The sequence below is a fragment of the Ascaphus truei genome, chromosome 5 (genome assembly GCF_040206685.1).
Source record: "Ascaphus truei isolate aAscTru1 chromosome 5, aAscTru1.hap1, whole genome shotgun sequence".
In the NCBI taxonomy this organism is placed as follows: domain Eukaryota; kingdom Metazoa; phylum Chordata; class Amphibia; order Anura; family Ascaphidae; genus Ascaphus; species Ascaphus truei.
The window spans coordinates 241,235,935-241,252,676 of NC_134487.1; the positions used below are offsets into that span (position 1 = coordinate 241,235,935).

Sequence of the window (16,742 nt, forward strand, 5' to 3'; positions counted from 1 at the left end):
ACTTCTTCACTGTCTTTTTAAGGATATGTCCAGCGTGTCCAGTAGCCCGGCCTCCAGCCCCAAGACTAAATTAACCACAGCCTTCCCTGCCCAGAAACCAGGACCGACTGTTGTGCCCCAGGCCCTGAAGACCCAAATACTGAGACCAGGAGCAACAGTGACCCACAAACAGGCACAAGGTAAGAATCCTCATGGTGCGGATACGGCAGGAAATCATCCTGACTAAAGCAGCATCCATAGAAGAATGTGTAACTGCTTCAAAGTGGGTGACACTTGTCTTGGGTACAAATCGCGGTCATGTTGGTTAAGTTGGGGGTCTCCAGGTTTGCAGTAGTGTTGACTCTGGATGCTGGATATTGATACAGAGAAATGGAACAATTCGTCGTGGCCATTTGACTTCACAGCCAGTCATTTTGCCCCAGGGTTTAGGCTTTATACGGTTTATTTTGGTAGGGTTTAGGTGTTAAGGATAGGAATTTTAGGGTTTGGGGTTAAGGTTAGGTTTGGGGCGTTTAGTGTTTACAGTTAGGAATATTAGAGTTAGGGGTTAAGGTCCTAGGTGGAAAAAAAAGTGTGTTTGTGTACATGCACTCATGTGCGTGTACGGGTGCGCTAGGTCGTGGGTCAGCTGATTCCCTCGGTTTCTGCCTAACTATATAAAAAAATATAAATATAAACTTTGTATATGAAGTACACACACTGTGTGATGCTTGCGTTTGAATAGGATGTTAATCCAATGCTGTCCCAGATGTCAGGATACTAATCCTCTTTCACAGAACCTTGAAAACAAGTAGTTTCTGGAGTTTGGTATGTGTCTCACGCTGTAGATTGCAGGAGGGTCATTGGACATGCTCTCTGTGAAATTATGTTTGAGATATTGCCATTGGAGTTTATAGAAGAGTCTCTTGGTATTTCCTTTAGGGTTGTTACATTTGATGAAGTCTTTTAAATACTGCTCTACATTTGATATTTGTGCCATTTAATGTTTTCAGCTCAATTTGCTGCTTTCCTGAAACAAAACATGCTGGTGAGAAAGCCTCTCCCTTCTGGGTCCCCTTCCTGTGTTTTTGGTGAGTATGTCTCCAGCTACCTTAAAGCAGTAATTCACCCCAGAAGCCTATGTGGGTTTAACTCCCATAATGTTAGTATCTTGCCCACTGAGTGTGCCCAGCATGATCTCTAGCTTTACCATGTTAATCTTTAGACTGCATGGTGTCCGGGGAGAGCTCCATTTGAACCTCCCAGACACTTACAATTTAAAACGCGTATACCTCCTGAACAAAATATCAGATTTAAAAATGTATGAACCACGTTGGAAAGGACAGGAAAGTTCCTTAAAGTAAAAAAATAGCTAAAAATGGTAATCGATGTCGACTGCTGCTTTGAGTGTCTGTTCCTCTTTGGCATCGTCCTGATCTGGGAAGTGTAGAATTGAAGCAAGATGAAATCCTTTAAATTGTTTAAAAGTAACATCTGTACGTTGTTCTTTTAGTCTCTGTGCCAGGAATATACACTGATCATTATTGGTCAAGTTTCCCAGTTGTAAAACACAAAGCCAGCTTTTTATGAAACGCAATGTTAATGTAATTTTAACTGTTTTATTGCACCCGTTTTGCAGCCAGGAACCTTTGCTCACATTGTGCTTAGAATACTTGTGATTTATGTAATTACCCTTGTGTCCAAGTGCGGAGAGTCTATCCTCTCTTCGTAACCACTGCATATTGAGCTCTGCAATGCAGCTGCAGTTTGACTTCTTAACATTCTCCCTGTCTGTGTGCAGTGCCAGTGTCGACCGAACCTTCAGAGGCTGGTGAGAAGGACGGCAGAGGGCAGCTGAAAAGGCCCGCCAGCCCCAGCAGTAACCCAGACGGCAAACCCTCCAAATGTGCCAAAATCAAAGTGACCATCGTGTCTCACGGGGAGGCAGCGGGAGGGGGCATCTCCGGCCCGCAGGAAGGTCAGAGGTCATGATTTATATTGATGCGTACAGCCAAGTCTTTCCAATCAGAAAGCATCCGATAAGCCTGATGCAGACTGGGCTGCTATTGAACTAACCCCTCCTGGGAGTGAAGGGGTTAAAGGAGCAGGACCTCATAAGGGATACTGTCTCATAGACCCCTCCTTTCTTGTCCACGACCCAGCCTCAAATTACAGAAATATTGTAAATTGAAAGTGTACACATTGCAGAAAGCAGGTTTCAACCACCACCTTCTATAAAAATGCAGTCCCATTCATAGAAGTCTTTGTTTTCTATTTTAATGAACTTACAAGCATGCAATGCAGTCGCAATAGCTCCCGTGGGGTAATTAACGAGCCGAGTAATGACTCAGAATACAGGTATCTGAGATCCCTCCTCAGGTAATTGGTGGGGAGGTGTTCTGTGAATCACACTGTATTCAGAAATAATGTATTCAAATCTTTTTTGGCTTGATTGCTGCTTCGACCACCTTATGACGTGACAATGGGGTCAGTGAAGCAGGTTTGAGGACATGTGTAAGATAGATTTAGGGAAATTATAAGTTTGCTAAATGAAATGCAGTGGCAGTATATATTGTGAAAATGTGTGTAGACTGTGGGTTGCAGGATACAGAAGTAGCTTTCAGTGTGTGTCTGTGGTTTTCTGTCGCTGATGACCCTACCTTGTGTTTTGTGCAGCTGTAAAACCTCTGTCTGTAACGGTCGGTCAGTCTGCAGTGAGCAGCAAGGAGCTGACAGGGCTACTTACTGCTCCCAAGTAAGTGCTGCATCTGTTCTTATCTTGTTAACCCCTTTGCTGCCAGTAGGCTCGCATTGCTGTCTCTTTGTATTAGCACCTTAGGCTTGTTATACAGTAGGTGGTGCGCGGGTGTGCGCCCGGCGTTGCGCGTGCAGGTAGCGTGGGCGTTTAGTTGTTGGGGTGCGGCGCGGCAGCAGCGCGAAAATACTCTGGTCTCCCGCGCCACCGCTCACGGCCGTGCGCGCCTCCCTAGTATAGAAACGTCTGTTTAACACAGGCAATTACAATTGACGCGGGCGCGCACGGTAGCGCACATCCTAGATTACAGGCCTTACATAGTACACCCTGTTGAAGGTTGTGATGAAGGGTTTTCAACACACATAGTGGGTACATAAGATTTCCAGACTTTCTTGCAGACACATCCCGGAAAGCTCTGATGTATTATATTCCCCTCTTCACTCAATCGCGTAACACAATATTTTGCCGACCTAAAAACTGGCGTAGTCTGACTGCCCTGCGGGCGAACACATTTTTAAAATAATAGAAGAATTTATATTTACCAACAGTCATTGGGATAACACTGTAAATGTAGCAATAATTAGGTAGCTCCTCTCCGTTTTGTAGGAACAATTTGTATTTTTCCCGCATATATATCTTATCTATATATATATATATATATATATATATATATATATATATATATATATATATATTTATTTATATATATATATATATATATATATATATATATATATATATATATATATCGCTGACAATGTACGCAGCATTGTACATAGAAGATTGCAGGCACAGGAGTTGCCAAATTGCCAAATTGTAAGAGTTTACAATCTAATTTTGGTGCTTGAGACACCGGGTGATTAAGTGACTTAACCAAGGTCGCAAGGAAAGCAGCTACTGGGATTTTAACTAGGTTTACCCACTTCAAACACAGTAAGATTACCACTGATGGATAAACACTGCGATAGATCCACCGTATTCTTTTCCTCCTGCTGATAATGTTTTTGTTGCTCCGCAGGCCGAGCCTTGAAGTTGCCCCTCTCAGCCCCGCTCCCTCCTCCCTGATCACCGGCACTTCCGCCCCCAGCGCGTTTCATTCCATTCAGGGCCGGCTGGTGCCAAGCACAGCACCCTGTGTACAAAGCCAGCCGGGCAGTGCACTGCCAGGTATGACCAGTGCTCTGGGTTAGGAGCAAGATCTGCTTCTATATCTAACACACTGAAAGGTGTCCATTAACTCAACATATTTTTGGGCTAGACACAGCACTTTGAGCCCTGTCTGTCTACACACATACGCAGAGCCACACTTAAACCAGTGCTAATCTGTAAGGCATCTGATTGCCTGTTCACTTGAATCAGCCATTAGATGTTTTGTGGCCTAGTACTAATTAGTAAATCTGGCCCATAGTGTCGTAGCAAAGCATACATTTCAATCGAAGCCTCGTGTGTCCTTCCTGTAATGTGTACATGAGTGACTTATACACACGGTGTGTGCACGCTATATCTCTCTCATTGCTTTCCTGGTGCATGCATTTGTTATTTTACAGGTTCAGCCTCCGGAGCCACAGCCAGCAGCCTCCTGCATGGGTTAAGTTTTAGCCTGCAGGACATAGGAAGTAAATCTCCGGCAATACCCAGCAGCTCTGCTCTCTCAGGACCCAGCACACAGGTACCCATACACTGCGCCTGCTCAGGATGGGAGCGGGAGATGCCTCCTGTGTGCACGTCTTAAGACTTGCATAGATCCTTTTTGCAAAATCACTCCTTTTCTGAGGGGACACCCAAGGGTGTGACAGGAAAGGAAGGGTAGAACTGATCTGCACAGCCCTGGTTGTTATTTAACAATATATTTTATTTTATGAATTGTCCTTACTTTCCCCATCACATCTTTTAAGGTGGAATCCTTCAGTTTTACCACTCCAGAGAAATACTAATAAGTGGTCAAAAACAGAATTCGTAGTTGAGTTTATAGGTCTCATGAGTCTCGGTGATTAAACTGCGAGTGCGTCCCACCAGGCCTTTCAACTTACAATACAAATACAGTAATATGAAGAACATTAGTAACATTTTTATTTATTTTATTTATAAAATGTTTTACCAGGAAGTAATACATTGATAGTTAGGTCTCGTTTTCAAGTATGTCCTGGGAACAGAGTTATGATGACAGGTACATGGTTACATTAGGTGAATAGGGTTATACATTATCAATAAGGACATTGCATGAACAGTTAAAGATAAAATAAGTTATAGGGGTATGTAACAGTTACAGACCACATTAAAATGTGAGACAGCTTTAGTTTTGAAAGAACTTAGACTGTTGGTGGCTTTGAGAATCTCGGGTATATTGTTCCAGTTGTGGGGTGCACGGTAAGAGAAGGCGGAGCGGGCGGATACTTTGTTGAACCATGGGACTGAGAAAAGTCCCGTGGAGTCAGATCTCGGGTGATAAAGGCTGCATATGTAGTAGGGGTGAGGAGCTTGTTCCGATACGGGGGTAGCTTGCCCAAGAAGTATTTGAAGGCAAGACAGGAAAGATGAACTTTGCGCCTAAACTCAAGTGATGGCCAATCTAGTTCTTTGAGCATTTTGCAGTGATGTGTGTTGTAGTTACATTGGAGGACAAAGCGGCATATTCAATTGTAGAGGGTGTCTAGTTTGCCAAGGTGAATTTGGGGTGCTGTGCAATATACTATGTCCCCATAGTCTATAATTAGCACTAGCATCTGCAGTGTGATGCACTTTCTGACCAGTAGACTTATGGCGGATTTGTTCCTATAAAGTACATCTAGTTTGACATAGGTTTTGGATGTCAGGGTATCAATGTGCAACCCAAATGTTAAATGGGAGTCAAACCATATGCCCAGATATTGGAAACTAGTGACAGGATGGTATTACAGTTGTTTTGTAGTCCCAGGATAGGGTCAGCAGTGCACAGCAACAAGGACAGTAAAAATTGAGCTCAGCACATCAAAAACGTTTAAAACTAATTTATTAACAAAGGTGACATCAGGGATAGGTGGGCAACAGGTAACGCTGACGCGTTTCGTGCTTGTGAGGCGCTTTGTCAAAGAGTTAGGCTTCTTTGACAAAGTTGCTATTTCATTGCTGGAAGCACGCCAAAAGGAGTCCAGAATCATATGCCGTGAGTACTACTCAACATAAAGGTTGTTCTCTATAATCAGTGTTCTATGATATATATATTGTGATCAGCTTCACACACTCTTTAAAGCTGCAGTTCATGCAATATCCTGCATGTGTGTTTTTTTTAATAAATCAGTTCTGTAGTAAGAAAAAATACTTTTAGCATTTTTTGTTTTTAAAAAAACAACTTTGAAAGACCAATTTTCTTGTATTCTATTTTAACAAGCATGCTTTAAAGATATCGCCAAACTTTGCCGATCAATAGGCGGAGAACGAATTGACCGGCAGCTATGCAGTTTTTTTTAGGTAAGTAGAGATTGCCCACATGAAACTATTGAAGTTAAAAAAAAAAATAAAAAAAAACGGGAGCCTGAACTGCAGCTTTAAGTGGTTACTCCAGTGTTTCCCAAAGTGTGCGCAGCGCCGCGGCTTGGCTAGAGGGGCGCCGCGATCAGGGCCGCCAGCAGCGGGAAACAAGGGCTGCTAGTTCATTAAAAAAAAAAAAAAAAAAACGTCCGAGGGGAAGCGGAGGAGCGGTCACGTGACCACTCCCACCCAATGGGGCTGCAGCCTGCCCGGTTGCAACTACAGAGCCACCAGGCAGCACCAAGGTGTGTGTGTGTGTGAGTGAGAAAAACGGGCTGCAGGGGGTGTGTGTGTGTGAAAAACGGGCTGCAGGGTGGGTGTGTGTGTGTGTGTGTGTGTGAAAAACGGGCTGCAGGGTGTGTGTGTGTGAAAAACGGGCTGCAGTGTGTGTGTGTGTGTGTGTGTGTGTGTGTGTGGGTGTGTGTGTGTGAAAAATGGGCTGCAGGGGGTGTGTGTGTGTGTGTATATATGTGTGGTGTGTGTGTGTGTGTATATATGTGTGGTGTGTGTGTGTGTGTGTATATATGTGTGGTGTGTGTGTGTGTGTGTGTGTGTGTGTGTGTATATGTAAATATATGTGTGTGTGTGTGTGTGTGTGTATATGTATATATATATATATGTGTGTGTGTGTGTATATGTATATATATGTGTGCGTGTGTGTGTGTATATGTAAATATGTGTGTGTGTGTGTGTGTGTGTGTATATATATATGTGTTGTGTGTGTATATATATATATGTATGTATATATATATATATATATATATATATATATATATAATGTGTGGTATATATATATATATGTGTGTGTATGTGTGTGTGGTGTATATATGTATGTGTGGTGTGTGTGTGGTGTGTGCGTGTGAATATATTTATCAAAGTTGCACAATGTTAATAAATAATTTATTCTCACATGTCTTTTTTTTTTTAATTTTTAAAATATTATATAATATACACACACACACACACACACACACACACACACACACACACACACACACACACACACACACACACACACACACACACACACACACACACACACACACACACACACACACACACACTGACAGCTACCAAGTGACACACACACACACACACACACTGACAGCTACCAAGTGACACACACACACAGTGATACCCGCCTCCCAAGCGCGCTTGCTGTCTCCTCTGCCAGGACAGCAAAAAGCTCCTGGTAGAGCGAGCGGCAGCAACCAAGAGCGAGCAGCAGCACCTAAGCGCTTACTATGTCCCATGCCGGAGGAACTATAGCCGCGCTGATTACAGATGCAGGGGCTTTGTGCATCTGTTCAGCGTGGCCCGGCTCAGCGACGCTGAGTGCCCGACGCTGAGAGAGGGAGGCCCGGCGCGCACGCTGGAGGAGCAGCACTGGGAGACAGATGTCTCCCAGCAGCACTGCAGCCTCACACCCCCCCCTACCTCCCCGCAGCACACCGGCCCTCCCTCCCCGCAGCACACCGGCCCTCCCTCCCCGCAGCACACCGGCCCTCCCTTCCCGCAGCACACCGGCCCTCCCCCCACGTGTGTGTGTGTGTGTTTATGTGTGTATTTATTTGTGTGTGTGTGTGTGTCTGTGTGCAGGGAGCTGCCTGCACGGATCTCCTGCCTTTCCTCCCTCCCTGAGAGTGTGTGTCTGAGAGAGTGAGAGAGAGAGTGTCTGTCTGAGAGAGTGAGGGTGTCTGTCTGAGAGAGTGAGAGTGTCTGTCTGAGAGAGTGAGTGTGTCCGTCTGAGAGAGTGAGTGTGTCCGTCTGTGAGAGAGAGTGTCCGTCTGTCTGAGAGAGAGTGTTCGTCTGTCTGTGAGAGAGAGTGTTCGTCTGTCTGTGAGAGAGAGTGTCCGTCTGTCTGTGAGAGAGAGTGTCCGTCTGTCTGTGAGAGAGAGTGTCCGTCTGTCTGTGAGAGAGAGTGTCCGTCTGTCTGTGAGAGAGAGTGTCCGTCTGTCTGTGAGAGAGAGTGTCCGTCTGTCTGTGAGAGAGTGTCCGTCTGTCTGTGAGAGAGAGTGTCCGTCTGTCTGTGAGAGAGAGTGTCTGTCTGTGTGTGTGTCTGAGAGAGAGTGAGGTCAGAGAGAGAGAGAGAGTGAGGTCAGAGAGAGAGAGAGTGAGGTCAGAGAGAGAGAGAGTGAGGTCAGAGAGAGAGAGAGTGAGGTCAGAGAGAGAGAGAGAGAGAGAGAGTGAGGTCAGAGAGAGAGAGAGAGAGTGAGGTCAGAGAGAGAGAGAGTGAGGTCAGAGAGAGAGAGAGTGAGGTCAGAGAGAGAGAGAGTGAGGTCAGAGAGAGAGTGAGGTCAGAGAGAGAGAGAGGTCTGAGAGAGAGAGAGGTCAGAGAGAGAGCGTGAGGTCAGAGAGAGAGAGTGAGGTCAAAGAGAGAGAGTGAGGTCAGAGAGAGAGAGAGGGAGGTCAGAGAGAGAGAGGGGGAGGTCAGAGAGAGAGAGGGGGAGGTCAGAGAGAGAGAGGGAGGTCAGAGAGAGAGAGAGAGGGAGGTCAGAGAGAGGGGGGGAGGTCAGAGAGAGAGAGGGGGAGGTCAGAGAGAGAGAGAGGGAGGTCAGAGAGAGAGGTCTGAGAGAGAGAGAGAAAGTGAGGTCAGAGAGAGAGAGAGAGTGTGAGGTCAGAGAGAGAGTGTGAGGTCAGAGAGAGAGAGTGCGGTCAGAGAGAGAGTGCGGTCAGAGAGAGAGTGCGGTCAGAGAGAGAGTGCGGTCAGAGAGAGAGTGCGGTCAGAGAGAGAGTGAGGTCAGAGAGAGTGAGAGAGTGAGAGTGTCTGAGAGAGACACCAACTGCGCACTGCAACTGTTAGGTATGTATATACACCTTTGTTTTTACTTTGGGCGCCGCGTAAAAATCCTGATTGCCTTGGGGAGCCTTGAAAAAATTCTGATTGCCTTGGGGAGCCTTGAACCGAAAAAGTTTGGGAACCACTGGGTTACTCCATATAAGTGGGGTGGAGAACAGGTCTGACTGGTCTAATAGGCTATCTTTGTCCTTATTATCCATAAATCCCCATTTTGGAGAAAACAAGTACTGCTTACTTTTCAGCTAAATCATGAGTGACAATATTATTACACACCATCTATCCAACATGCTGGATTGAAAGGATTTTATGAACACCGTGAATATATAATTCAACTTCTTGGACTCATATGGGACTTTGTATAACACACACACAAACTTCCGAATTTCTGTAGCACTGGTTTTCTGGACTTTTGTTCTATATTGCTCTCTATGATGGTATTACAGTTGGTTCTGATCTGAAGCTCCGTCTTTGGTAGCTTTGGTTCCAAATACAATTGTTACAGTCTTGTCAGTGTTTAAAAACAGTTTGTTTTGGGAAATCCAGTTTTCAAGTTTAAAAAAAAAATCAGATTGAAGTACATGTTCAACGTCAGAGATGACAGGGCTGTATGCATATAAGATTGTGTCATCCACATACATGTGTATTTAAGCTCCTTTACAAGCTGTAGGTAGATCATTGATGAAGACTGAAAATAATAGGGGCCCCAGAACAGAGCCTTATGGGACACCGCAGGCGATATCCAGGGGGTTGGAGCAAGAACCTGAGATAGACACCTAGGTTGGCATCTACCTGATGGGTATGAGTGAAACCAGTTTAAAGCAGGTTTCCCTATTCCAGAGCACTAAAGTTTGTTTAGCAAGATAGCATGATCAACAGTATCAAAAGCCTTTGCAAAATCTAGGAATATTGCACCAGTAAGTTGTCCCAGTTCCATTCCACACTGGATCTCATTGCAAACTTTTTGGAAAGTAGTTACTGTGGAGTGTTTGGGGCGAAAGCCAGATTGGAATTAGCTAGGGAAATTTGTCTTGGTATAGTAATTACTTAATTAGGAGTGAACACATTTTTCCAATGCTTTGGGTAGTATTGGGAGAAGCGAGATTGGCCTGTAGTTTGAAACCGTGTTTTTGTCCCCATTTTTGAAGATTGGGACAACTCTGGCATTTTTCCAGGTCTTAGGAATATGACCTGAAGACAAAATAGAGTTGATTAGGAAAGCAAGCGGTTTGGCAATGGCTGGTGCACCAAGTCGTAGGAACTTTGATTGCTGCAGGTCAGGTCTATTGGCTGCTTAGTTTTAATTTGAGGAGCGCTTGCGTTACCTCCTCTTCAGATACTGGGACAAATTGAAAATTGTGGGCAGTGTTGGGAAAGGGTGGGACTTTAGGGGTTCTCCCTGATTGAGCTTCATGTTTGTAGTTCGGGTTGCGTTTGGCTAATTGAGAAGTAGCACACCTCACAAAGTATTCATTGAATGTGTTTGCAATGTCAGTGGGATTTGTCAGAGTAATATCATTAATGATATTAGATGGTTGTTGATGGCTAGAAGGCTGTAATATATTGTTGATGACCTTTCAGAAGTTAGCTGGATTTGATGTATTCTGATGAAGATTGTCAGTGTAGTATTGGGCTTTGCGTGTCTTGTTTGCCTTGTGCATGTATTCCGCGGCATCTGTAGTTGAGATCATTGGTGTTGCCAGTTACTTTGTAGCTTTTCCACAAGGCATCCCTAAAATGGTAAAGCGCAATAAGTTCGGTTGTAACCCACGGAAGGTGGGCCCCCGTCCTCTTATTCTGCATAGTGGAGTATGGATATCACAGAGTTTTAAGAACTCCAATTGGAAATAATTGAGTACAGAATCGGGGTTTGTACCATTGGCGGTTGATAAGATCAGCCAGAAACTGTTGTAGGTTAAAGTTTCTTAATGTTCTAATAAGGAGAACTTTAGGGCTTGATTGGCGTGTTCTGCTGTTCCTTACATACAGTAGTAAACTATTGCATGGTAACTGAAAATGTCAGGTAGGATGCCAGAGTATTGGAATAATAATAATAATTAATAATAGCATGTTCTTGTATAGCGCTGCTAGTTTTACGTAGCGCTTTATAGAGACATTTTGCAGGCACAGGTCCTTGCAAGCTGGAGTTTACAATCTATGTTATTGGTGCCTGAGCCACAGGAAGATAAAGTGACTTGCCAAAGGCCACAAGGAGCCGACACCGGGAGTTGAACCAGGTTCTCCTCAGTGCCAGTTAGTGTCTTTACTCACTGAGCCACTCCTTCTCTGATTCTGTTGTTTTTTTATTTATTTATTTTTATTTATAAAAATATTTTACCAGGAAGTAATACATTGAGAGTTGGGTCTAGAGGACAGAATCCAGTCTAGCAAGGAATGGTTTTGATATTTTAGGTTTGTGCGTGTGGGTTGGGAAATCAGTTGGGTTAGATTTAGTGACTTGAGTTGTGTCTGGATTTTGTTGTTTTTAGGGTCAAGCCAGTTGTAGTGGAAATCCCCAAAAATGAACAGCTCACACTTCCTATTCATAGAAGAAATTGAGACAAGAAACTGAGCGATATCAGTTGGGGATTGTAGTGGGTTAGGTGGGTGGTAGATGCCAGCAATAAGAACGGGCTTAGAAATGGGGAGGCAAATTTTGCCAACTAGGATTTCAAGAGGTTGGGCTTCAGGGGGAGGGGGCAATTTAGTAGCGTAAATTGTAAGATGTCATCAATTTAAAGTAATACCCCTCCTCTCTTTGACCTATCTTTCCTAGAAATGGAGTATCCCTGAAAGGCGATATTTGCATTGAGTGTTTTAGGAATTAGCCACGTTTCTGTAAGAATGATGGCTTTGGGTTTATGCATAAGGCACCTTTTCTGTAGTTCATCCAGTTTAGGCAACAGACTACGAATATTTATATGGGTGACAGATGGAATTTGAAAGGGGTATTCTTGGGGGTATGGGATAGAGTTGAGAGGGGAGGGCCTGGGTTAAGTTCAATATCACCTGCTAAAGAGAGTAACAGTATAAATATAAATTGGAGTAGTTGTTTGCAAATTGTACATTTGGGATGTTTGTCATTAGAGTGAGAAGTGGTTGGTGTAGTAGTTTTCAGAGTTCTCCACCAACATTCAGTAGATAATGTAAGGTTTTTGAGTAATCCAGGGTGTATGATGATGATGGTGGGTGTGGGCCAGGAGGGACGAGTTTGTAGTGGATAGAGAGAGTAACATTTCATTGAGGCCAGAGTAAATAGCAGACTTGAGGTAAGTAGCAGGTTCATTATCACAAAGGTAGATAACTTTGCATGAAGCTGTGCTTAGCCAAGTAGTGTGCGCATTTAGTAGACAGCAGATGTGTGCCTTTTACTTGCCACTGAAAGTGTGCTGCATTTGGCAGTGTTAAGGTCTCTTAAGGGATTGCTTAGGAGATCGGAGAGGGATTTGGCAGATAGGAGAGGCAGTTGTGAGCAGACAAGTGTTGGGAGAGACTGCAGTAAATAAAGTGTTCAAGAGGGTTAATTGTTCAGGCTAACAAGCATGGGATAATAGTGTGGTCAATTGAGCTCACCATGTGATGCCTTGTGTAGAAGAATTTGTAAAAAGACCACTCCCAGTCCGCCTCTAGTCCAACTACAGTCTAACTACATATTCACTTAAAGATTACCACTTGAAGATTAACAATCTTAAAATGCAATGCTAAAACCCTGCAATGCTCCCCTTTACTTCTTTCAAATTTATACATCTAAACAGTCTCATGCCCTCCGCCCAATACATCTGCCTGTTACAAGCTGGACAATTAACAGGACACAATAAACAAATCAAGTTTGCTAAGCTAAACATACCACAGATCACAAATACAGTCCGGATCCGGTGATTCGTGTATATAGGGCTTACAAAAGATTCAGTTGATTAAACATTCCTGTGGGTGAAGAGACCATGCACATAGTTTCATATCACATCAGCTGATGTTATAGTCTTGCATGGGGAATGAGAAAAGCGTAAATAAAAAACACAGTCTGAGGTTATTTTGAAACAGAATAACACGTGAATTTATTCAAGTCAAGTGCACAAGGAGACAGCTTTTGGAAAAAAAGCTCTCTAACAATAACACGATATGCCATATATTTATACCCTAAAACCTAAAGCTCCACCCCTTTATGGGGGGGCTTGCACGTCACTAATATTACCTCATTTTGTAATACATAACAATACTAAAGCTGATGTCATTTTGTAATACATAATAATACTGAATAACTGTATGTAAGCTAAAAATCATTATGGGGTTAAATGTGATGTCAGTTCTGCCACTTGGCACATTGTGTGAGAAACAGTTTCTTATCTCACGGGTTCTCACAACCTTTGGCCTGTTTACACTTTCAATTTGACGCTGATTGGATGAGGAAGAATCAATAAAATCAGCTAGGAGCGAAAACATTCCATTCTCTGCTTCAAACATTTGTTTATACAGAAATGAAACACAGAAATTAAGACTCACAGAGACAAGACAAGATGGCGGATTGAAATATTCACACAAAATGGCTTCATCCTAAATGCTGTTATGTTGTTATGCCAGACCCCCTAATGTCTCAACTTTGTCAGTCCCTCCTCTGATTGTTTAAAACATAGTTTTTTGAGAATTATTGGTATGATTTTAGTCCAGAAACACGTTGGGAGGCACAAGGGTGCTCCATCATCTCATAATGCTGCTTGAGGGTATAGGACAGTGCACGAGGGTGGCTGCTAAATGTAGTCATAGTCTCGTAGTATGGTGTTGCAACCAAATTATTTTCCAGAGTTAGAACATTGTACTTGGCATCTTCTTTCTTCAAGGGACTGCTGTAAATTGGTTCTGCAAACAATGGCATTATGTCTGCAGAGGGGGTAGCACATTTGTGGATCATGCCTTTGACAAACGTAACACAAACATAGATGACAACGAGTATCACAATCACACACATTACCGCATTCAAAAATTTCGCTCTCAGTGATCCTACCAATCCAGTCAGCCCCAAAGGGTCCCAGTCTGTGTCACCTTCCTTCCTAAGTCTTTCTTGAATTTCTTCTATCTTATCTTACTCATGTTGTACCTTGCCACTCTGATCTTGGATGAAAACACAACATTGTTCTTTAATTAGGGCACATACACCTCCTTTTGATGCTAAAATGTAATCTAAAGCCATTCTGTTTTGTAAGGCCATAAGCCTGATCTGAACCTGTTCTTGGTTTAATGATGAAATTAAAAACGGCAAAATTAAGGCCACACCCTTCCTGTAAATTGTTATCTGACTGAACATACATTTTTACACAGGTTTCATTGGTTGGTGGAGACACTTGACCCATAAATTGATTCTTGTTCCTAGTGTATGATACACCCTTTAAAGAGGTTCCCTTAAAAAATGGGAAAATACAGAAATTATACACAATACTAAAAACCTTATTTTATGCAAGCAACCTTTCTTTGGATATGCAGTTGCTCGATAAAGGAAATGGCATCTATCTCTATCATCATATATTTTCAGAATCATCACAACATTCTATTACTGAGAATTGAAGGGGTTTGGTATCTGTGGAAGCGAAATGCGTGATCCTCCCCCCTGCACGCATTGTATACATCATTCACTCAGAATATCAGAACAGACGATGTCTGCGATGGGTCAAAATGGCTGACTTATGATCCTTTCCTTGTGGCTGACACACGCTCCTGGGTGACCCCCTCATTTCGGTGGAGGTGCAACACACTTCTGGATCAAAGTTTTGCTGCATATGACACATACATAGAGAGTGATGAGTACTGCCAAAACACATACAAGAGCTTTCACAAGCCACGCTTCCAGGAAACCAATCCTCCCATCAAGGCTCAATTGTACATACACCTTAAATTTCTAACTTAAACACACTCTAAAGAATAAAAATATTGAGTCTCTGAAAAATGAAATGTTCTGATAGAAATCAGGAATATAGGTATCTTTTTTTCGTCGTTGGTTAACTGTCAAAGTTTATGTCTCGTCAAAACGTTAACTTGATGCGGCTGTGCTTTAGGTGACTTTGGTCTTTGGTGGAGCTGGAATGAACTTTACTGTACTTTGGGTCCAGGGAAAGAACTCTGCCACTTTAATTGCTGTATTGGTGGTTAGTATGGGCCCTTTCATCTGGGATGAGGAGCATGCTTGTTTAGGAACTACTTGACCTTTAACTCTGTCTCGCTTAGGTGCACTTTCAACTTTGCCTAGAGAGACTCAAAAAATGTATTAGTGGCATACAATACTTATTAATTGTTTTATTACCAATAGATGGTCCTTAATTTGTTCCTTTGAACTACTGATAGTCATAAGTCATCCCATAAGTGTCATAGGGAGATAATTTATATCTAGGAACAAATTCTTGTATCAATGTGTTATCTACTGTCTTAACATCCGCATATAGACAGAGGTATCTCCTATTAATGCTCCTCATATTTAAAACTAAGCAGCTAATGTGGACTTGACTGTACTACAATCTAAGTTCCTATGGCTTTGGGCCTCAGCCATTGTCAAACCAATTGCTTCCATAATCAACTCTATCCTTTCTGCAGGCCATATCCCTAAGACCTGGAAAACTACCAGAGCTGACCCAATCTTCAAAAGTGGGGACAAAAACACTGTCTCAAACTACAGACCAATATCTCTTCTCCCCATACACACTTGCTCTCATTCATGCCTCACTGTCATCTCCTCCGATGCAAATGGTATCACCCTTTTCATAAAATACTAACTAACCTTAAAACTTGCCCCACAAATTAAACATCCCAATAGCCTGCACTCGTGCCTATTATTCCACACACAGTCACTCCTACCACCCATTGTGGCCAAGCACTGCCATCTACAGCACTTATTCCCTCACCTGCTATCTTTGTAAATTTCCCTTAAACCTTAAGGGCAGGGCTCTTAAGGGCAGGGATTTCTTTTCCTATTGTCTGATTTTGCTGCACTTACTATTCTATTATAATTCCCTCTACTGTATTCTTTGTGAAGTGCTGAGAACATTTTTGACGCTATACATAAAGTCATACACTACTATCCAAAGTCATGGAAAAAATGTGTTTACTCCCAATTAAAGAATTACTATACTAAGACAAATGCCCCTAGCCAATTCCAGTCTGGCATCCACCCCAAACACTCCATTGTAACTATTCTGCTAAAAATGTGAAATGCCTTGCATATAATGTATACCCTGCTCACTTGTGTAATTGTATTTGCAACTAGGTATCACCTGTCCTTTAACTCTATACCTAGAACATATCCAAAAACGAGAGGTGACTCCCAATGCACCACTTTGGCAAAACATTCTACAAATATTTTAACAATAACTACTGCTTATAATAAAATAGAACACCTATGGGGAAAAAAAATGGTTAAAAGTTATAAAATATATCACATATTCAGATAATAGTCAAATGCTTTTGTATAGGACTTTACACTAAATTTCTTGTAATATAATCTCTTTGCACAGTGCCGAACACACTGACAGCGTTATTTTTTTAAAGACACTCAGAGAAAAAATTCAGAGCTTGTTTATCTTGGGCAATTTGCCAGCCCGGGCGTTTCGCCAAAAAAAGACCTTGAGAGTGCAGAGCAGATAACAAAACAGTTTCTCCGTCTTCTAAATATTAATTACTGGATTGAAACTTCAGCTCAAAGTTAAAAATGGAGCTCTCTCCACA

General features: G+C 42.8%; 1 protein-coding gene across 3 annotated transcripts in view; it reads left to right on the forward strand.

Moving 5' to 3' along the window:
• The window catches only part of KANSL3 (KAT8 regulatory NSL complex subunit 3), a 65,792-nt gene that overhangs the window by 12,046 nt on the left and 37,004 nt on the right, over positions 1-16,742 (forward strand). For 2 of the 3 annotated variants that reach the window (XM_075601871.1, XM_075601872.1), the window contains exons 14-19: positions 23-179; positions 993-1,070; positions 1,781-1,957; positions 2,656-2,734; positions 3,753-3,901; positions 4,282-4,403. In XM_075601871.1, coding sequence (XP_075457986.1) covers positions 23-179; positions 993-1,070; positions 1,781-1,957; positions 2,656-2,734; positions 3,753-3,901; positions 4,282-4,403 — 762 coding nt within the window. The remainder of the gene's footprint in view (positions 1-22; positions 180-992; positions 1,071-1,780; positions 1,958-2,655; positions 2,735-3,752; positions 3,902-4,281; positions 4,404-16,742) is intronic. The other variant, XM_075601873.1, reaches the window with a different exon arrangement.